The following is a 23,275-nucleotide window of genomic DNA, read 5'->3' as shown; positions in this document are numbered from 1 at the left end:
TCTGCGCAGCCGTAACGAACAGAGCAACGGTTCAACATTTTATTGAAATATTGAAGTTTTATGTGCTATTTTTAGTGAATCCATGACAAAAAGTTTTTGTACCTCAAGTGGCCCGTGTAGCTATTTATTCATTCACCCTATAAGCAAACTCTTCAGTCCTTTTGTCAGGGAGCTGATTCCATAATTAAGCTTTCTGCAATAAACTATTTTACACCAAAGTAAGTACATACACAAAGTATAACGTGAAAGGAAATCGAGGAAGTTAATATACACCCGATGCAGTGCCATATAAAGATAGTTCCAAGAGCGAGGTTAGGTGCTGTAAGCAAGGTATTGGGCTCTCCAGCACTAAGGCACTATCTTTATAATGGCATTGCAAACATGCTCCACAAGAAAAGTGTACTTGCTGACAACAAAAACAGCTGAAACAAATGAGTCAGTGAAGAACCCTCTGGTCAATAGAAGCTGCATTCTATAACCTTTACAATCAGATTTCTGAGAGAAGACCTCCCCACATCCAAGTTTTTAGAAAGAAAGATCCCCAGCAAGTATCAGTGTGGATAGAACTGTACTCAAAAAAGCACTACCAAATTTGCCCTCAAATATTTCACACCCGTTGATCCAAGACCTGCAATGACACCTAAACAGAGTTGTCAATTACTTCAGAAGTTTTGGCACAGTGAGAGTAGGAACTGTAATTTCTTTAAAAATTGGCACATAGTTCGGATTGGGTTGGCTTGGACCCTGATCCAAAGTCTCAATGATAGTCTGCTTCATGTCTCGGCTGGCATCTCCCCTCACTGTCAGCAAGGCTGCAATATGGTCATCCCTGACAAAGAAAAAAAGGTAAAAGCTGGCATTAGTTTTTGCAGAAGTAAGATTTTGTCACAAATATCACAGTTCACAATCCTGTCAAGCGGTTTCAGTGAAGACTTCTAATACTTGATCAGATCTTTAGTCACTAACAACTGGCTTTTCCAGCTTAATAAAGCAATATTTTGGCTGCTCTTAAGGCTCTAAGATGCATTTTATCCTCACAAAACACAGAATGGAAGTATTCTCATTATTCCTTTGCTGTCTCAATGAGTACTTAAATACACATACCTCCTAGTCCAAGACATGTATGTTCTCTATTAGCATTGATTTTTAAAATTGGCTATATTCTAAAATACGAATAACACATATTATATATTGTTTTCAACTTATTCCAAGACTACAAAGAAACTATGATATCCATCTATTTTTGATTTTGAAGGCAAAGAAAATTACCTGATATCTGGGTATTTACTGACTAAAGTTGAAACTTCCAAATAGAGCAGTGAAGGATCAGTTAGTTTGATAACCTCTGCAATAGCTTCAATGATATCACAAAGTCCTTCAGTGTCCTCTCCAGATCCCTACAAGATGAAAAGCAACAAACAACAAAATAACTAAAACAAAAGCAACCCCCCAATATCTATAAACAATCATTATTATTTTGTCTGTCAATTATGTTCATTTATCTAAAAAGCTGAATTTTCAAACATTAAGAAATCAAAATATTTACAAATCATCACATTTAGCCTCTTCTGTGTCACTGTTCTTCCTTGTCCAGAGACCTACCCCTAAAATATCAGTTAAAAAATAGGTTTTTTTAGGCTTTATCCTTCTCTGCACTCTTCCTACATTTTTATCATCTGTTGGCCCTAAGGGGTTTCCCTCCAGATTCCCACTCCTTCTGCAGTTAAGATTCAGTATTAATTTTAGGCATATCTTTTAAGTTGTTTCTCAATCCCCCCTTTTTTTTTTTTCCCTTTTCTATTTCTCTTGCCCTTTAGATGGGATCAACATACTTGTCTTGCTGATTCTAAACAAAACACACTGCATACTGCTTAGGTAATTAATAATTATCTGTTTGATGTAGTATCTGCCTTTCCTCCAGACAGGAAAAACAAGGTTCAATTCTATTTTCTTACCAGACAACTGCTTGTTTCTTTCACTTACTCAGAACTCAGGGTACCCGCCTCTGCGAGGCCATTCAGATATTGCAGCTGCCAAGAGCTGTTTAAACACACCGAAGCCGAAACCGGTGCTCAGGAACTTTAGCAGCAGTCCTGTGTTTGTTCAGAAACTCCGTCCACGCCCTCAGCTGGCACTCTTGGTATTCACTAGTCACCCACGTTAGACACATGGAGATCTAACTTTAGCTGTTTTCCCCAAGCACTAAATGCCTGTGCTTTAAATCATCAGGTTAACAGCATTACTCAAAGCAAATACTTACAGCTGCAATCTTCTTAAACAGAAATCTGAACTGCTCTGCTTCTTTGATCATTTTTTCTGCACCCTCCTTTCTCTCTTCTGCATTCTTGAAAGATATACGTTTTAACATGATTGCTCTGATGTATTCCACAACCACTCTTCGATGGGCCTCAACAGTCATTGTCTGAAAGAAAAAGGTGGTGGTTTATGCAAGTGATACCTGCAAATGTACCCTTTTTTATTTTTTATTTTTTTAAGCAATGATTAGGCTCTGAAACACTAATTTGTACTTTATCACCGGTATACAGTTTTTGGTTATACTATACACTTTGAATGTCTTTAGATTTTCATGATGCTAACAAGTACTTCTTTTATTGAAAAGGATGTGCCAATTAACAGAAAGAAAAAAAATAAAACCAAAGTATCTGAATTATTTTAGAGGAGCATGGGCATATCTAAAGATAGAGGAACAAATGTGAAATGACTGGATGACCAGTCATAAAACAGATTGTGCTTGGCCTTACAGCATAGCTTTCTGACAAGGAATGAACTGCCACTACAGAGGCTTTTGCTAGACAACTCCAATGCCCTACATAAAGCACAGTGTATCTGACCTACACTACTTGTGCTCTGGGGTCAAGTTTGGTAGGAAGTCGGGAGAGGGTGGACTCACAGAATCTGCAGGCCATACCAATCACTTTCTCAGATCTTCCTTTAATTGCTTTGCTGTTCTCAACGTGTCTTTTTATAGCAAATAGCTATACTGGTGACTAAGCGAAGCATCTGTTATTACTGTAAGGCTGATGCCGAGGTTTGGAACTAAACAAAAAAAAAAGCCAAAACACTATCAGCTTTTCATCAGCTGTAATTTGAGTGCTTAAATCCCACTTTCTTTTTTTTTTTAAAGTGATCATAGTGGGAAAAGTTACTTATGATTAAGAAGCCCAGTAGCAGGTAGCCACAAACTTTTAAACCTTATTTTTAGTAGTATATAACGCGCTTTAGATTCAATCAGTATCTGCTTTCAGTCTTAGTCAACATTTTGGAGAAAAGTTTCAGAGAGGAAAAAACAAAAAGCAACAACAGACTACTTTGTATTGGAAGCCAGGGCCTCACCTAGGACACAGAAAAAGTGATTTCAAGTCCTACTCTCAAAACCATGCAAAAATACCATAAATGTGTACCTTACTCGAGTTTACTGCTTGTACAGGGAGGAATTCTCTTGTATTTGACGAATTTATGCCAATTATACAGAGGAAAATTAACACCACCGAACATACTGTAGGAGACTGCTATTCCACTGAAAGTGTGGAACAACTCTACACACACACACAAAAAAAAAGAACACTCAGGAAGTGTGATAAGGCATTCTCTTCTCACATGATGAGAACAACAAAGCAGAATAAACATAAAATCCCAATCTTCTCTGGTACAAAAGGCCATGTTACCCACTGGGCTATGCTCTCCTCAGGTGCTCTGTTTGTATGGCCTTTAAAATTTGTATCTTCAGAACATGATTAACCAATAATATTTTAAAACCAGATGAAAAGGCTACCCAATGCTTGGGGAATACAAGCATGCCCCATCTAGTGCTAGAATATATGGTGTCGTGTGGGAAACTTTTTTTGTGCTGAGATACAATGGAAGAACAGGTGTGATAAATGCTAAAAGACATTTGTCATTATCTTCTCATAAGGTGGCAATAAGTGCTACATGATGAAACACACGTGATCTCTGAGACTGGTATAAATGACTGAAGAAACCCATGTCAAGCACTATTACCTCACAGCAACAAAACGGTCCAGGAAAAGAAAACTGTTTTATGGATCCATGTTGAGACTATCTTAAAAACACTCCCAAGAGTTTCTTCAAAGACTTAATATAAATCCTGATCTTGCTGACTTCAAATATTTCCTAAATCTTTGGGAATCATTTAAGACATGCTATATTAACTGTACACAAGATTACTTAATAACGGAGATAACTAAGTAGAATATCACTAAAAGACTAAAGGATAGTAGAAAAATCCACAGATCCCTTGACAAACCAGAGGAAAAAAAAAGTTAAAAAACTAACTTAGGACATTATGCTGCAGTAACAGCATTTTAAACATGTTATGCATTTGCTAACATTTATGTTGCCAATTTAGCTCTGCCTTATTGCACATATTAAAACTAGAAATTACAGACTGTGCAGTTATAAAAAATAATTACAGGCCAGCAGTGCTAGTTTCTGAACAGTTAATTTTTTCTGTCTACAGACATCTGACATGAGCTAGAAAAATACAAGCTGGTAAGAATACTATCTAGTAATATGCCAATGAGTTTTCTGGACTAAATCCTGTAACTCTGATCTCTCTCTGAAAATTTTACGTGACTGAATAAAATAGATGAGCAATGCTAGATTCAGACTTCTGTAATACGATAATGAACATTTTTTTTCCCAGTGATGAACCAATTCATAATTCCAATTTGTGTTCCAGTTCTATATTCCATACAGTGTTCATAAATTAAAAACCAACGGGGCATTCAGAGTATACTAGCAAAGTACCATGGAATATTTTGCACCTACCTTTTTATAAGGCTTTTTTATTTTTGCAAAGTCATTGAAATAATCCTCTACAGTGACACAAATAGTCCCCACAGCATTAGACCCCATCAACCACTTCTTTGTCATCAGCTCATTGAGATGGGTCTGAGAAAACAACAATTGTAATTGATGAGAACAGATTCTTGACATTTTTAATCACATCCATGCAATTTAAAAAAACATAGCAGACAATTTTAAGTGTTATGTATCTTTGAATTATTATTCCTTCAGCAGGAATAAACAGCAGAAAAATGATGTGATAAGGTTGTCAGAATGATGTCTGCCATAGAGTGTGCTATCTCAAAGCAAGTGAGCTAACCTCAGCATGTTTCATATGAGTTTTCCAAAATCCTTTAGGATGTTTTCCATTTAAACTTCTATGCTGAATAAACTAAGATGCAAGAACAAAATTGGCTTAAGAGCTGACAATTCTGATTTTAAATGAGGCACCCATAAACAGCTGCAATAGTGAAATTTTGTGCTTGTTCTCTTGAACTACTACTGGGAAGTCAGTTGTTCCTCTCTGATGGTGTCACAAACTTCTTGTGTTTATACCAAACCTGGTGGCCTACACGCCTTAAGCCTTCCCCAGAACTGCACAAATGTAACTCCAGTATTCTCAGCATCTACATACCTATCTTGCTTTGTTATCCCCAGTGGAAAAATCCTTGTATTAAAGCACTGTATAAATACTAATAGTGACATGAAGACTGAGGTTAAATAATTTCAAAGAATGGTCATTGGAATAGAGTGTCTCCTCATAATCAATTTACATAGTTAAAAATGAAATAAAGGTTCCTCCCCATACTCCCAATTTCTTATTTTTAACTATAAAAAGCTTCCCCCCCCCCCCCCCCCGCCTTTTTTTCCCCTTATTCTGTATAAGAAGGCAGAATTCCTAAACAGGAAAATGTATCAGTCAGAAATCACCAACCTTTAGTCAATTAAACAATCTTAATTTTTTTCCTTATTAAACTTATACAAAGATAATTTATCAGAAGTTTCTCAAATAGTTATTAAAACATGGCTATGCAAGTATTACTCTAAGTAAAACCTACTAAAAAAATATTCACTATTACTAAACACCTGTCTGAAATCATCTTATGAAATGTAACTAAAACTCCTTTCAGTCTTCTATACTCAAGCCAAAAAATGAAGAATTACCAAAGTTTCTTGGCATTCTGCTAGCACACCAACCACATAAAACATGTTTAGCAATCAAGAGGCTTCAAAGCTAGTTCATTCCTGAATTATTTTCCCTATAAAGTAACACTTTGTTATTTTTGCTGCTTTTTTGTTTGTTTTGTTGTTGATTTATTTTTGAGGAAAAAAGTTCCAACCTCTAAATCCATGAAGACTTCATCTAGCAGGCTAGAGCATCCTTCTTTGGCAATGATGTCTAAAATCGCATCCATGCTTGCATGACTGCTTGACAATGTGTCCTCCAGTTCAACTTTCAAGTATTTCCTTTTCAGACTGATAATAGATTCTCTGTGACAAATAACAAGGCCTTTCATCATCCACTGAAGAAGATGCACAATCGCATTGCTACTAAATTTTCTGAGTACACGCACAGAAATAGACACACTAGTCTTATTTTTGCAAAGGAAAGTAATGTTTACTGCTTGCTTTGGAAACCTTAGCCAGCTTCAGTATGATTTTCCAGTGATCACACTAAACTTGTTGTATATTGGTGAAAAAACCCTACTGCTGATGGCAGACTTCAGAATGGCAGCAGAGAAAGATGAGTGTGAGTTTGGATTGCTGAAATCTGAAACCTATTAAAGATTTCTCTTGTTTTGAAACATGAGCAATGAGGATTTCCTTCTCCTGTTCTAATATTCTGAATAAAGCAAACTATACCCTTAGTCTCCTCCATTTAAGTCCACCTTGATCACACTGCTTGAAGGTGAACTGTAAGAGAATAACTGTAAGATAAGATGAGAGGTCCCAGACAAATTGAAGCAAATTTCTGAAATTCTGAGAGCTAAGTGGATTTTCACAGGTGAGGGGTAACAGTTTTCCTTGCCAACAAAACTATGCAACACCACCTGCTTCCTAACACATATTTAAACCAACTGTTTTTGTTTAGTCAGCTGAACTATCTTAACTGAAACCCTTTTTGTATACAAAATAAGAGAAAGTCCTGGGGACATGTAGTACTATATTTATTTTTCCACAATCCAGCAAGAAAATGCAGACTTACTTAAAAGTTTGACAGTTGTTGATGACTGCAATCATGTATTGAACATAGCATTGTGGGTACTGACGATTTTTAAGATGTTCTTCTTTATATAACTGTGCTTCATCTTTGTACCTGCAACATACACAAGGAATGTCATAAAACACACAGAAATCTTTAACAATTAAGTACACATGGTAGGACCATAGGGGCCTGACGGGTATTTAGAAGTATTTTATAAAGGGGTGATTGGTGACAGCCAACATACCTTCACTAAGGGCGGATCAGGCCCGACAAATCTTGTGGCCTTCTATGACGGGGTTACAGCATCGGTGGGTAGGGGAAGAGGGGAAGAGCAACTGACATCATCTACATGGACTTGTGCAAAGCATTTGACACTGCCCTTCAGGATATCCTCATCTCTAAACTGGTGAGACACGGATTTGACAGATGAACTGCTCAGTGGGTAATGAATTGGCTGGATGGCCAGGCTGGAAGGGGCTTTGGGCAGCCTGGTCTGGTGGGAGGTGTCCCTGCCCATGGCCGGGGGTTGGAGCTCTGTGGACCTTTAAGGTCCCTTCCAACCCAAACCAGTCTGTGATTCTATAACAAATGGCTTGTTGCTCACATGATGTTTGGTGTCCCTGTTCTGGTTGGAATACAACCAAGGAGGGACTTTCTCTCTCTTCCTTACAAGAAACGATTACCAATTTGAAATATAAGAAGAGGAAGTGACTACAAAAATGAGAGCCATTTGCAAAGAGGAACTGAAAGTTTCAGTCACCAGCACAAAATAAGTTCTTTGAGGAAAGAAGGAAGAATGCAAAACTAAAAGAAAAAGAAAGCAAAAGAAATAAAAGCTTGGCTGGCATGTCAAGAGAAAGAAATGAAGAAACATCCACAGGAAAAGCAAAGAGCAAAGAAGCAGAAAAAAGTGATTATATTTTAAAAACAATTTTACCTGGTTAGAAATGAATTCATTTGTTGAAGACATAGAAGGAGTACCTTTGTTTTCAAATCTTCGCTTATTTGTGCGGCTACCTGAAGATTCTGCTCAAACATCTACGTAAAAAAAAAAAGTTTAGTTGTTAACACAGGTCTATCTCAGTGGTAAATAAAAACAGTCACTATCACCAACTCTACATATGCTTTATTTTTTAAATAAAGAAAAACCAAGCCCAGGCAATTACTGCTACTGACTAAAACAATATCTTTCCAATGTAATTAATAAAATCTCGACGAACACTAGCGTATGCTACAGCTTTGTTCTGATGCTAAAAATGGAGGCGTTCTTTCTTCAGAAAAGTAAAAAAGGATGTGCTTAGTATTTCTAGTTCAGTAGGAATTTGGTTTTATACTGGATCAGGAGTTCTTGGGTCAGCTCCTGCAGCTAGTAATAAATAACCTTGTAACTACAGCTCCATTCCTTTCCCCTATATACACATCCCACAAGACCAGGTTGCTCAATGCCCCGTCCAGCCTGGCCTTGAGATACATTTGGAAGATTCACAATTACATAAATCTCAACATTGCACCCCTTGACAGCACTGGTATGTAACATCAGAGCTGATCAGCCACCAGTTTTCTTTGACATCACACACTTTCTGAAAAAGATTACCTGATGTCAACATTGGTGCTAATATAAATGTGAAAGAACGTGGCAAAAATCCAGGTCTAGAACCAGGAAGTATATTTCTTGGGAAACAAATGCAAGAAGAGCCCATCTTTATTTCACTGAAGGTGACTAATGTCATATTTGTAAACAGAAACCAGGAAATGAGCATAAACAGCTGATTTTTTTTTGGTTGATAATGATCAGTTTAAAAACATTCCCACCAGAGTGGTGCGGTTCTGTTTTGTGTGAGTTTTTAAGGTCTTACATCTAATGTTAACTTTTCTGTTTTGAAGACCACCAACAATTTGGACAGGCATTAATGTTAACTGAAGTAGTGTTTAAACAGCAGCATTTTTAATCTTTAAGAGAACTTATCTTTTCAGTATTAAGGTGTTTGTACAACTAATAATTTATAGGAACAAACACATGCTTAACTGCCTCAATGCCATATTAACAAGTGATATTCCAATAACTTAAAAATATTTCATACAGTAGATTTCTATTACATATTTGCATGAAGGGAGCTAAATAGAAACAGTTAACCAAATACAAGTATCAGCTAAATAGGATGGGCAAAATAGGTTCCTAATTTAGATTAATAAAAAGAACTACGCCTCTAAGTATTTAAACGAAAAACACAAACACTTCAAAAGAAAAAGCCCTCCACCTAACAACTCTACAGGAAAAAAAACTGCACTTCAATAGACTTAAAAACAATGGCATTCCAAACAGTTTGGCTTTCTGCTCCCTGCCTCCACCCCAAATCCATGTTCTACTTCTGCAGTTTTTTTTCCTAGAATAACCGCGTTCTCTTATACCTGAAAAACAATAGCTGGGAGCGTAGTCTGATAGTACCCATCTTGATCTGCTTCTGGTTCAGTTTCTTTTACCCAGTCTTTTTTGTCTGTCTCCAGTGCTTTCCGTAGCCAGCCGATGATGTTAGACTACATTAAACAAAGCAACCAAGAAAGAGCAAAGATTCTTTAATCTCACACAACAATAAAAACAAAACATTTCAGTATTTGGAACAGCAGCCATAGCGACAGAGCAGCACGGTAGCAGGTAACAAGATGTGATGGGTATCAAGTCCACATGTTTGCTAACATGTTTTAGTAGCTAACACATTCGAGTAGCTGCAAACCTCCCTCCTCTTGGCAGAGCTCCGAGGCTTCGGAGGAATTCCATTGAACAATACAAGAATACAAGCCAGTCCAAAGTTCCACCTACCCCAACATCCAGTCTCAGAGGCAATCAGCACTAAATCATTAAAGAAATATACATTTAAAAGCCTGAGAGTCACGTACCAATCCCTTTGCCATGTAGCTGACCAATTTCCAGTGACTTGTTTGTCAAGCAACGTGCAGCATCACCCATCCCGAGCAAGATGCTAAGCCTGGATGTTTAAGATGCACTTTAAATGGCATCCACAAAAGGCAACTATGCTTGTGCTGGTGACAGGCGTGAAAGGAAAAAGGCTGGCAAACACACCCCATGAAAATCTTGACCACATCACTGTCAAATGTTGGCATAGCTACTACAGGGACCAAGCAGCATTCTACATATAGTAATAGCTTAACTTCTAGCACTGTGAATTCATGTCTATGTATAAACACTTGAATTTCTTTCTTTCTAATAAAATATCACAGAATCGCGGAATTGCCTAGGTTGGAAGAGACTTCCAGATCATCGAGTCCAACCTCTGACCTAACACTAACATGTTAAATATGGCTAATATGACCTGTGAAGCATAATTATTCTTTGAAATGTCATGATCTACATCCATAAAAGTCATCATAACAAAACATCGTTATAAACAAACCAGTACTTCACACATGAAGATTTATAAAAGGAATGATACCAAGTTCACATTTGCCACACTAGTTTTCTCTAATGCAAGAAGAGCTCATTAAGCACAGAGGCACTTGCATAACTGTCCATCCATTTGAAGGTACCTCTGAATTATTATTACTTACAGTAAGTGTTGACATGTACTTGCTGAGAAGCTGATCTACCACATCTTGTGAAATCAAAAGATTCAGAGAATTTACGTCCACTTCAGGAGATAGTTCTGAATTTCCCATCATCTCTGTACTGAGATTAAAAACAAAACACAAGAACACCACAATGTTGCTGATTAGTAAAGAAACGTGAGATGAAATTAAAAACTATACAGCTTTTTTGGTATGATCACTGTAGGGGACAATTTTCCAATATCTATACATTTCTTAATAATGCCAGTAAGTATATTTAAAAGAAATGTAAATAAAACTACATAGAAGAAAAAAATAGGATATAAAAAAAATGCTTTTGCCCAGCATATACGAAGTAAAAAAAGCATTACAGAAATTTAAATATTTAACCCTTTCATGTATTGTTAACTTACTTTTATGTAGAAGTGACTGCTTCAGACTGAGTAAAAGCCAGCTTGTTCAATCTGTGGGTTCCTAATAGTGAATATCTGAATTTTCAGAGGTGATGACAGACAACTTATACATTCTCTATTTTGGAATGGGAAAGATTAGTTCGAAGTATGAAAAACTGAGCAAAGTTTCTGCAAGTCAAAAGACTTTCTGTTGTGCTACTTACATCCGTATCAAAACTAAAATGAATTCAAATAAAATCTACCAATGCTTCTTGCATCAGTAGAGGATATACCTAACATAAGAGGAGGAAACCTTACACAGTAAATAAAAAGTGCACATCATTGGCACAGTATTGTAACAGAACTATTAGCTGTACTTGCAAAGGAGAATTCTTGATTTTATAGGATTAGAGAGAGACTGAAGCAACCCTCAGGAGTATTTCAACAAGGATTATATAAAAATAACACACAGTGATAGTTTTCATCTGGACATTATAAGATTGTATAATGAGTTGCTTGCATAACTAAAATCAAAGTTATGCCAAAGCATAAAATAGCAAGAACCCTCAATATTTCGAGCTCAAAAAAAAAGAAAAACAAAGCAAAACCACACTCAGTGATCTATCAACAACTGGTGTAAATATATTCAGTAGTAATGCTTTCTCACATTCCACTTCTGGTGTACTTTTCAGAAGGAAGCCAGAAAGTTTACATTTGCAGTAGCAACTATAAAGAACAGTGATTAAAAAAAAAAAAAAAGCCTTTTCCCCTCTGAAGTGTTTCGTTGGCAAATCCAAATTGTTCTCTGGGGATACGCAGTGAGTCAGCACAGTGGTGCTTCCACATCGTGAAGAACACTGAAGCCCTAAAATCCTACTACAGCTAACCACTAAAAACAAAACAAAAAAATACCTTGCCTTTGAAACCATAGAAGCTCGTGCAACTGCACACTTTATATTTTTAGTATCACCCTGATGCTGTTGGAAGAGAGACTGAAGGCATTAAAGAGGCTCAAGCTGCTCAGAAACCTCAACTCTATTCTGCTGCTCTTCACAGAAGGACCACAAGTAATAGCGGAACCTGCTCCCGGGTCATTTGGGGGAAAAGTGAGAAGCTGGTTATGGCATTATGCAATCTGAGAAAGTGTTTCCAACCTCATGGTGCTATCATCATCCCTACTTCACAAGGCCACAGGAACAGCGAGCTTGATTAGCACCTAATAACAAACACGTTATGAATACAGGCATCAGGATCTTACACAACTTAGACTTTTCCCAAAACACAGAATAGAGTCCTGATGCCGGCCCTGTGTAGATTTAGTAACTGGAGTATTTTTCCAAGGCTTTCACTGACTTAAACACGAGACAAACGCATCTAACACAATAAAACTGCATCCCACTCAAATATTAGTGGTTATTATTCCACGTGGAAGATCACCTATTTCTTAGCTACAAACAGAATATGGTTCTAAAAACAGCTTCTGAGACATGCTCTGGTAAAGTAGAACATGATTATTTTAAATCCCTGCCTTACAAAAATTGTAAACAGAAGTTATGAATAGTTTTCTTATGAATTCATTACATGGAAGAAACCCTGAATGCTTCTCTTTATTGGTCAATATTTTCTCAGCTGGCTTTGAGATGCGGTTGTAACATACAGGTTTGTATGTCCCCTCTGGTGTTCAACTACATTTCCTAAAAATAGAGAAAGATTTGGAAGAATAAAACTATTCTCCCCCCATACAATGTTCCACAGAAGATAACATGGAATGGAACAGGGATTTTCTATTTGTCATGCAGGGAGAAAGAAGGTTAAACAGGAGTTACAGGAGTTTTCATGAAGTCATATGGGCCATTCTCCTACACAGTTTATTATACTCATATCCTTAGAGAGAATTGTTTAATGCACTGTTAAGAGGTGTCCAGTAATTGAGATGTGGTAAGCTCTGCAACTGTCCTGCTTGAGTACTTCAGCTTTCCCACTCACAGGCCTGAGCTGATTCCACCACCCACTACAGACATACAAGAGAGCTAATTGTTACCATCTTGATAATAATCCCTTGTACTCTAAAGGAACACAATTACTGTGCTGCCCTCTCCTCTTGGGCTTTTCTATTAGAAAAGAGCAAAACTCAAACCCTTGATTTTTTCCTGAGGCATCTGCTCTAATTTCCATCACACATGTCAGGTAAGAAGGCATCCTCATATACCTTGTACCATACCTACTCCTCTATTTTACTTCCTTTCCCAGATTCTGCCATCAGGAGCTATGAGCCATATCACTTGCTTTTGCAGGAATGTTCCCATTTTGTTTTATTTGCTTGGTAAATAACTACATCTTTGACCTTCCTACTCAGGAATACGTGGAGTAAGAGTTTTTACTAATGGGTTAGACAATTCTAAGTTATTTGCTCTACTTTCTGGGGAAAGGGCAGAAGGGTAACTTTAAGACCAAAACCAGTCAGCCCAGGCCATAAATGAAGAACCTGGGAGCAGGATTTCTGCCCAGACCATGCCCCCATAGGGGGAGGAAGTCTAATATTTCTGATTTTTCATTCATCGCTGAGTTACTCCTCTGACCAAAGGCCAATGGACTTAGCTCCTTTATCTTGTTCCATCTGTTGAAATAGGGAGATGGAACAACTGAAGACAGCAAAAACACACACGCTGCAGCCCCTGGGTCAACGCCAACTATTAAGGGCAGGATTACAGTTAAGAAGCACAGAAAAGCTAGCATTACTTTCTCCCAAATAAATCAGTTGCCCTAGTTGCCTAGTAACTTTGTGTCAGCAAAAATTAAACAGTTGCCCTTTGAGCTGTTTCCACCTGGAAAAGGATAAAAGGAACCAAGTGCTTAAGTTACCCCAACAAATCACACCACTCAAAACAAGAGTGTAACAGTATCACCGGAGACAACCTACAGGCAGAAACTCTTTTAAGTAAACAAACTGGCTCATGGTTCCCAGGTAAAACCCAGAGGAAGTTACTACATTCTTTCCATTTAACAGTCATGAAGCAACACTTAAACAGTCCCAACCTCTGCAAAGGAGAACAATAGAAAGTTAATAACCACACCACTTCACTGGGGCTGTGGCCAGCAACAAATGCTTTGCTTCACGTTCACGAGCTCCTAGCCTCCTCTGTTCTTCCCAATGCTTCAACAAATTGGTGCACACACACTTTTTTAGGCTGTCACTAGCTTCAAGTAGGTCTGTAACTGCATTAAAACCTTGAGCTAACGAAGGAACTCAAGACCACGTATTAGAAAATCCAAATAAGTTTGAAGGAGCAATTTCCAGAAAGCAAAAGGCATCAATAAATATCACCATATCAATTTGCTTACTATTATTTCTCTTCTTTTTTTTTTTTTTTTTCCAAAATGGTTTTATCTTCTTCCCTTCTTCATTTTTTATTCCATTAATGGACATACAATTATTAGTATGCAGCCTGTATTTTGTATGCTCACTCTCAACTTTTGCTAACGGGTTAAGATAAATGGGACCTTACCTTTTGTAAGTATTTAAAACCCAAGTCAGAAGGCTAACAATCTCATTTGCCTCCAGATCCTCTGCAGCAAGCTCTTGCATGCGGGTAGACAAAGCCTGATGGTACATGTTTAGCAATCTTTTGAAAATGTCATAATGTGGGGGAAAACATTGATCCAGTAGGGTTTTAGCCACTAGCAGGTCATCAAGGACGTATTTACGTATGATTTCCAGATGGCGCACGAGCCACATTTTGTCAGATTCTCTAGTATCTGCCTGCGTGCCTTCAATTCGCGTGCTCACAGTTCTTTCCAAAATGTTGAACATTTTTTCTTTCCACTTCTTTGGTCTGCCAGGAGGTATAAACCCAGTTTGTTTTTTCCGGTCTAGCATACGCCTGTCAATTTTCTCCTCCCTTTCAATTATCCTAACAACAGAAACCAGCAAGGTTGGATCTCGACGGACAGTGACGAGAGACCTCTGAACCACCATCCAAAGCTGCTTGGCTAACTCCTCGGAAAGTTTCTGCATATCCCCAAAGTACGTGTGGATGAGGTTCATGTCATGCGTGTTTTTGCTGTCCATGCGATACTGCTCGTACATCAGGTTATCACGAGAACACTCCAAATCCATCAGTTTCCGATGAGCTTGCAGAAGTTCCCCTCGCTCAATCAGATCTTGGGTCTCCCTCACTATCTCTGGAACTGAAGCAAATGAAAAAGAAGAAGATAAAAAGAGTATAACAACAAGAGTATAACTGGTTAGTGCTAAAAAATTGATAATCAAAAAAAAAGGTTCACTAAAACAGTTATAAGCAATCATTAATTATGGTGAAAAATAATTTATAATAAAATCCATCTGTTTTACCCAGGGCAAAGTTATCACCAACTATACTGTGTAACAATCTTGAGGGAAACAATTCACACCCAAAGCCTCTCAGGATACCAGAAAATAAAAGGCTTGTTGTCTCAGTTACACTCACCAGTGTAAAATAAACAATACTGCCTTCAAAAATTAGTATTGGAGCATACAAAAATTTGTTCTTTGCTAGATGTTACGTGTAAGTAGAAACAGAACTCTTTTTCTTTCAGTTACGTCCTGTATCCCAGTTTTGTAGTGTAGCAGTTAGACGAGCTTTGTACAGAGATTAAACAAACCATCCTGGTACAAGTGGGAAACAACAGTTCTTTACAGGTGCATTTTGAAAAATTGCTATCAGGGGAAAAGGGATAGAAAAAAAAAACAAATCTTTTCTATAAAATGGAAGGGGTATAATTGATTTACTTCCCCCTGCCCCCCCATTACAGTGGTAAAATTCTTAAAATGACTTGCAAGCAGAATAGCTCTGGCAAGGAATTCACCCCAATTCATGATGGGATAGAACGTGCACCAAAAAGCCTGCATAGAACGAAAGAGCTAATCCCACTTTTTTTTATTTATCTTTATAGTGTCCATTATATCATGTTAACCTTATTCAATTTTGCAAACTCTGCTAGTTGTGCAGTGTTGCCATGAATGTGCTCTCCACACAGAGTTTCTCTACATATGATACAGCTTCTGTGATTGTACTGCCTCATTCTGAAGCAAGATCTGTGCACAGTTGAAACTGAACTTCAGGTGGCTCATACATAGGCTTGTAACATTACTGGAGAATCCCTGAGGTTCTTAACTGTTGTGTAAGCAAGACTGCTAGGGAATCTTCTGGCTGAAGATCTTGCTGTTTGACATTCTGCAGTTGCTTGCAAAATTATTCACTTCCTAAAATCATTTGGGACTATTTTTACTTAAAAGTCTTGCTGTGGGTACCCAGCACACTGGCAATATTTCACATCTTTCTGAATTTTCTTTCTGTACATGCCACTTACATAGTTCAGTCTTTTACAGTAAAGATGTTATTTCTCCTACTAATTGTTAGCAAGAATCTTCTTTGTGACTTCTGTTTGATGACAAGAAGCCAGACTGGAAGTTCTTACACAGCAATTTAGACTTGATATATTAAATGGTTAAAAGTAACTTTTCTGAACATATCTAGGTGATGCTCCCTCAATTCTTCATTCCCAATGAGGTTTAAAGTTTCTCACATTACTTGCTGACCCTACAGCTGTTAGTACCACTTTGAAATGCTTTCATCATGTGATAGATTATATTAAGAACATTAGGTTACCTGAAAAGATGTTTTTGAGATTCTCTACAGCAGCTGCCAGTTGGCTATGTTGCACTACAGCATCCTTAACATCCTTGAGGTTTTCGATGGTGTTGATGCTCTGTCTCCAATCTTTATTGACATCTATCAAAGACTGCTGAATGTCCTTTACGTCATTCAGAGCATTGTGCAGTTGACTTAAACCTGTTCGAACTCCATCTAACTGCGACTGGATTGCTGCCTTAAATGCAAACAAAAAGACAAAATATTAATCACTACATATTATAGGTTATGCATTTTCAAAATTTCTCAGAAAATTTCCTGAAAAAAAAAAAAAAAGGTAATATTACAGCTTATTAGAAACATGTGAAAGACTGCACACATGCTTTTTTAAAAAAAAAAAGTTTTGAAGGAGCTAGATACAACTGCTTTACCTATAAAACTGCTACAGGAGCTTAGGAACTTAGGAAGATAGACTTACAAAGATGATGACCTATCTTAAATCAGAAACATGGTAAGGGAGAATGAGATTTCTTTGTGTTTCCCTTATGAGTTCATTTCAAAGGGGGATATCAGAAGAAAGCTGATGCAGAGTTTTCTCCAGGATGTTTTACACGCACAGATTCACAAATCATTTTATTAAAGCAATTATGATTTCTGACTTGCAACTAAAAAGGTTCAATAAATTATTCTTCACTAAAAAGGTGTTCTAAAAAACCCTTCCTGCCTGTGGTGACAGAACCACAGAAAAATTAGAAATAATTCAGCCAAAACAAACAAAAACCCCCAAACCCCTACCAAGCTGAATTAAGCTTTGTCAATGTAAAACAAACAGACTGACAAGCCAACTGCTTGATTACTATGGCATAAAGTGAGCTTTTTGACACAGGTATCTCTTGTGACAGGTAGCACTTGAAACAATGACTCTTCAAATGGGCTGTTAGTTCGCAATGTCATTTCGCAGTGCTGACATGTTACAGAAGGTGCATTATAAAGCATATCTGTGCAAAAGAAATCAGATCACAACTTATTTTCAAAAACATGCAACTAAAATGAGATCAGGCAAATAGAAGATGAAACTGGAAATAACAGACTTCAAAGACAAGCCAAAAGGCAGACATTGGTGAACGCTCAGTTGCTGATCTCAAGAACCTGAAGAAACTTTGTAAAAGAAACAAGTCAGGGGCAGTTCAGCTAAGCTTTGGACCTATTTTTTGTCATACTTCTAAGGTCAAAAAGCCTGAGCAGTCATGGGATTTTTTGTCTGATAGTAGAAGCCAAAGAGGAAATCCTGGTAACTATGAGCAACATTTATTGTGTTTTAAATGTACTCAGAAAGAACCAGAAAAATGCAGTGATTCTTAAGCCACAATTTCAAAATATAACATGCAGATTTTACTGATAAAAATGTATTTTCTGTCAAACTTAGAACAATTTAGACGTGGTGAGGCATCTTTATTTTATCTGTCTAGAGAACTGCTGCATTAACAATTATTTCCCCTACAGTAACTGAGATAATTAGGTTACTGAAATACAATTTGGTATTCAGACAAGGGACAACGACACAATCTCCTGAGGCTGTCCATATCTTAAAAAATACATGACCATTAAACATTCAGTACTTCTGACTCAACTTTTCAATTTATTCTGAGGCAAATCTTCCAAGTGTTCAAATTCTTAACTATTTAACTTTTGCAGAAAGTTGATTATGTTAAACAGAAATCATCACTGATCTTGGACACTAACTCTAGCAGCCAAAGTAATCTCTAACAACAGACATCCACCCAGGTGTCCTGTTTGTCTCTTAATAATAAGTTGGGGATGATGGGGAGTGAGGGATATAAACTTTACCTCCTAGAATGCACATTCACCTTCTATTGGACTGAGCACTTTTTTACAGAACTGGTACCCTGGCTGCCTGGTCTCCTTGGAGGTCTGTGGTTCAAATTCATAATTGCACAGCAGCTAGGAACCAAAAAGCATGTCTATACTTGGGAAAACTCATGACTTGAGAACTCTCCTAGCACACATATCCACTGTTTCTTCAGGGTGAGAAATACTTAACCTCCCCAAAACTTAAGCTCTCCCATTTACTGAACAAGTGTGAAAACAAAGTTGTCTGTCAACACTCCTAACCTCTCGCGGTCTGAAATAGAGGCCAGGCAGCTCTTTGCTTACATTTGGACTGCAAAGCACAGGAGGACCAGCCCTCAGTGCTAGCTGGTCCTCAGCCATCCGTCATGTCAGAGTTCTGCTATCAATATTTCAAAATACTGCTTCACTAACCAACATCAGCCTCACACACAAAGCAGATGAGTCGTACAAATTTCAAAGCCAGAAAAAAACACAGAAAGGGGATCTAAAAACGCATACAAGTAAATAACTGTGAAAGACAGGAGTAGGATAATCAACTGGAGGAGATGCTGCCTTTTTGTGCTGAACACCATTCCAGACCTCAGCTGCTTCACCTCTAGAAGAGAGGGACAGCTATTACCCTGGCTTTCTACTCTCCTGATGACCGTGTCTCTTCCACCGTACACATACACAAAATTTAATGCAGAATGAGAGTACTTTTTACACCCTCCCCTTATTTCCATCCATTACAGTAACTCTGATGGGGAAAAACTGCTTTACTATCTATTGCATCACAGCCATCACCTGTTTGAGAAGTGCTTCCTCCATAGACTTGGAATTGGCATTTTTGACCATCTGTAGATGTCTGAAGTTAAATCAATATAAGGAAAGTTACAAGGAAACTTTCTGACTACAAAGTGGATTGAGGCATTTACAGAACTCAAAGTTATATTCAGTCATCTACTGGGATGACTGTGCTTATGTGTTATAAATAGACTACAGTAACTGAACCATTGATCCACTATTAATGGACTCCACTATATGCCTCCTGCCTTAAATCTGAAAAATCCAAGTCATCAGGAATATTTCTATAATAAAACCAAATAAAAATTCACTTGTAATTTGCTGTTTTTTTTTTTTTTTGCTGAAAGACAATGGTTTCTCTTCTACATCCTGTAGACTTGCACAAAGAAGGAAACAAAGTTGTTTTAAGATACACTAACTTATGTTGAAATATAACACTAGATGCAACCTATACCAGCCAGTTTGATCTGGTAAAAAATAAAAATATTCCCAAAGCACCTTTTCTTTGGCTCTACTCCAGTCATTGAATACAGTAGTCAAAAATGACCGCTGAGCACATATGTGCTCACATGTACATGTGTGAAGTGGTGAAGTCACAGGGTCCACTAGAGACAAGAAGGTGAATATCCTAAGTGATCCATTAACACACAATGAACCAAGAAACTTTCACTTAAACCGGTCTTAAAATGTCTACCTGCCCCCTCCCTTGTTCACTGGAATACACTCTTTGCTTGAAGAGTCTGAAAGCCTTCAATGCCTCTCACGCTCCTTTCAAAGAGGTGTTTTTTTTTTTTTTTTAATCCTTAGGTGAATAAATTAGAATTATTTTCTAACCTGTTTTTCATCTAGAAAGCCTGCTGGCACCCTGAATTTAACTGCTTATATTGAACTTCATGTTTGTTCTTTCTTTACTGTAAATGTAGTTACTGCTATTATGCCAAGAAGGAACACAGGCTATTTTCAGGACTGCGCTGTAGGCAGAAACATTTAAGAAGTTCTGATTTTTTCCCCCTGACCTTCAGAAAGGACTCTGCCTTTTCTCCTTCATTCACATCACCACACACTATCTACAAGATTTAGCTATCTGCCAAAAAATCCAAATAAAAGTCAGAGACTAAACATATTTTCAGCACTGATCTTGTTTCAGAGGCAACCCTCAGGTTTTATTACAAGCTCAATATTCAATCATTACAACAAAGGTTTATTGGCTGACAGGCTACAGCAGAAGGTGACTTGGATGTGGACAACCCGTACAAGTTATAGGTCACAAGAACATTTGAAATGCTTGCTAATGCAAGCAGTTTTAGGATGCAAAGATTTTGTTTCGTTTTGCACACAGAGTAAAAATTGAAGTCCGTGATTTAAAACTATCTGGATGAAAATGTAAAGGGGAAAAAAAAAAGGAACACTTTCTGCACGGCGGACCCTGAGATTTATCAAACTTCATACCTTGAGCCGAGCTTCTACTGAAGCCTTCTTACGAGCTTCCCTCCTGCGATACTGCTCCACTTTGTCCAGCTGATCAGGACGCTGAAGCATTCCTGCTACTCTCTGAACAGCTGTCGCAACTGCTTCCCTATCCGTTTCCTCCATTGCTGATTAGGACCTCAGAATGCCTTCATAATTTAACAGCACTGGAAAGAGAAGTAGCATTTTTAGAACGTATGCTTTCATTGGATGGCCCTGCATCATTACAAACTTAACCAGAGAAAAAACTTCAGCTATAAAAATAGTGCAACTTCACAGAAGCAGGATCACATCCTAACTCCACCGAGTTCTAGTTCTGGGGGAGCTTAGAAAACTATAGTCCCCCTGCAATAGCTCAGAGTCAGTACCAATTGTGGAGAGAAACCTAGCTGTGGAAGCTCTAACCCGAAGACTTGATTATGAAACACTTTCATTTAGACTTCTGATGGAAGATTTCCCCCCCACTACTCTGTTTTCTACTATTTTCAGTTCTTCTCACAGTATCTGTCCATCTGAGGTACAGGGAAAAATTACTTGAGTATTTCACATGTGCCTGCAGTAGAATTTCTAGTGAAGTCAAGACATGCATGCAAACCACTATCAGCCTTTAAGCTGAAAAGGTGAAATTTGCTGGCTATTAAACCAGACCTGTTCACTCAAGATGCTACTGCAAGGCAAAAAGGATGCCAATCAGCACAGATGCAAGAGCATGACATCCACAGAACTCCAAGGAATGTGTCTGGAATTCCCAATTCCTTCTCAATGGGAAGGAAGATGTTACGTCTGGAGTCTTGGAATCAAACAGAACACTTCGAGGTTCTGAAGTTGTGACCACAGAGATTATTCTTTCATTATTCTTTCCACATTAATCCCTTAATGGATTATTAATTCCTTTAATTTCCATGCTATCGTGACTTTATCAATAATTAAAAAGACAGTTATTCTAAAAGATGTTGCTGCAGTTTTTTAAAACTTTTTTTGTAAAGTTACTACAGAAAATGACACTGAAGGAGACATCTTCATGGTGAATTACATTATTAACGACTCTGGATACACTGAACAGAGTTATGGCAGGTTTATCACACACAGCCACTGCCCAGGCACACCAAGCAGCCCTCACACGGAAAATGACAGCACCCCAAAACCTCCCACGAGATTTTGTAGCACCTCGCTGAGGCGGACAGGCTGCTGCCCAGCCACCAACCGTGCCCACAGGAAGGGCAGACTTCGAGGAACCACGCCAGCTTCGCACAGGGGCGGTTACCCCAAACCAGGTGTGCTTTCACAGCGAAACACCGCAGCGAGCGACCAAAAGAAAGCCCAGCGCTGTCTCGGACAGGCTTCAGCAGCAAGCACACCCCAAGCCCCCCATATATACACCCCAAGCACACTCCACATACTCATCCAAGAAGCTCATAATCAACTCATAAACACCCCTCCAAGCACCCCCCATACCCAGACCTCAAACAACCTCCAAACACCCCCCTAATGCCCCCAAACACTCCTCCAAGCACCTGAGCAATCCCTAAACACCCCCCCCAAGCACCCCCTATGCACAGGCCCAAAGCATCCCCCAAGTCCCCCATGCACAAACCCCCAAATTCACCACCCTAAACGCCCCCTCAAGCATTCCCCATGCACAAACCCCAAGCAGACCCTCCAAAACACCCCAAAATCACACACCAAGCCCCCCCACACACACTGCCCCAACCTTCTCCCCTTAAATACCCCCCAAGCACTCCTCCAAGCACCCCTCAACCAACACCCTAAACACCCCCCAAGCACCCCCCTAGACCTCAAGCAACCTCCAAACACCCCCTAAATCCCCCCAAACCCACCCCAAAACACCCCCAACCATTCCTCAGAGCACCCAACCACCCCCAACCACCCTCCCTAAGCACCCCCTTCCAAAACACATCCCCCCCCAAACACCCCTCCAAGCACCCCCTGTGCACAGACCCCAGCCACCCTCCACACACCCCTTAAATCCCCCCAATCCCACCCCAAAACCCCCCAAACACTCCTCGGAGCCCCCCCTAAACACATACCCCAAGCACCCTACGGACCCCAAACACCCCCCAAGGACCCCCCAAGCACTCCCCAAGCACCCCTCACGCACAGACCCCAAACAGACCCCAAACAGACCCCAAACACCCCTCAGCTCCCCTCAGCCCCCCCCCAACCGTCCCCCCGCAGCCGTTACCGGCCTCTGCCAGGCGCCCCCCTCCGCAGCCCGCCCCCGCCCCTGGGGCCGCGCTGACAGGCGCGCAGCGCGCATGCGCGACGCCGGCCGCGCAGGCGTGGCGGGGGGGGAGGGGGGAGGCGGTGGGGAGCGAGGCGCGTGCGCGCTGCGACGCCGCCACCTGTCGCCGGGGGCGGGAGGCGCGCATGCGCGGCCCCGTGTGGCGCAGCGGCTCGGGTTTGAGGGTGCTGTTGGTAAATCAGTCATAAGGTGTCACCGAAGTCAGTCACAAACACTAAACACATAAAAAAATAAACAAATAAATAAATAAAAACACTGTTTGGGAAAGCCCCGA

General features: G+C 39.2%; 1 protein-coding gene across 3 annotated transcripts; it reads right to left on the bottom strand.

Annotated features, from left to right (window-relative positions):
* Nucleotides 1-25: 25 nt before the first annotated feature.
* On the bottom strand, nucleotides 26-23,069 carry EXOC3 (exocyst complex component 3). Of its 3 annotated transcripts, none has more exons than XM_068671264.1 (13): nucleotides 22,942-23,069; nucleotides 20,721-20,905; nucleotides 16,635-16,854; nucleotides 14,493-15,174; nucleotides 10,598-10,715; nucleotides 9,443-9,568; nucleotides 7,971-8,071; nucleotides 7,034-7,144; nucleotides 6,168-6,318; nucleotides 4,810-4,932; nucleotides 2,261-2,422; nucleotides 1,270-1,397; nucleotides 26-829 (listed from the first exon to the last, which is right to left on the bottom strand). In XM_068671264.1, the coding sequence occupies exons 2-13, from the start codon at nucleotides 20,862-20,864 to the stop codon at nucleotides 658-660; spliced, it is 2,238 nt and encodes a 745-aa protein (XP_068527365.1). In that variant the 5' UTR covers nucleotides 20,865-20,905; nucleotides 22,942-23,069; the 3' UTR covers nucleotides 26-657. The 3 variants fall into 3 exon arrangements, with proteins under 3 accessions (XP_068527365.1, XP_068527366.1, XP_068527367.1); XM_068671265.1 differs by lacking the exon at nucleotides 22,942-23,069 and adding an exon at nucleotides 21,906-22,202; XM_068671266.1 differs by lacking the exon at nucleotides 22,942-23,069 and adding an exon at nucleotides 21,943-22,202.
* Between the last annotated feature and the right edge of the window lie 206 nt (nucleotides 23,070-23,275).

The sequence above is a fragment of the Anas acuta genome, chromosome 2 (genome assembly GCF_963932015.1).
Source record: "Anas acuta chromosome 2, bAnaAcu1.1, whole genome shotgun sequence".
Lineage (NCBI taxonomy): Eukaryota > Metazoa > Chordata > Aves > Anseriformes > Anatidae > Anas > Anas acuta.
This window is presented reverse-complemented; position numbering and strand designations above follow the sequence as displayed.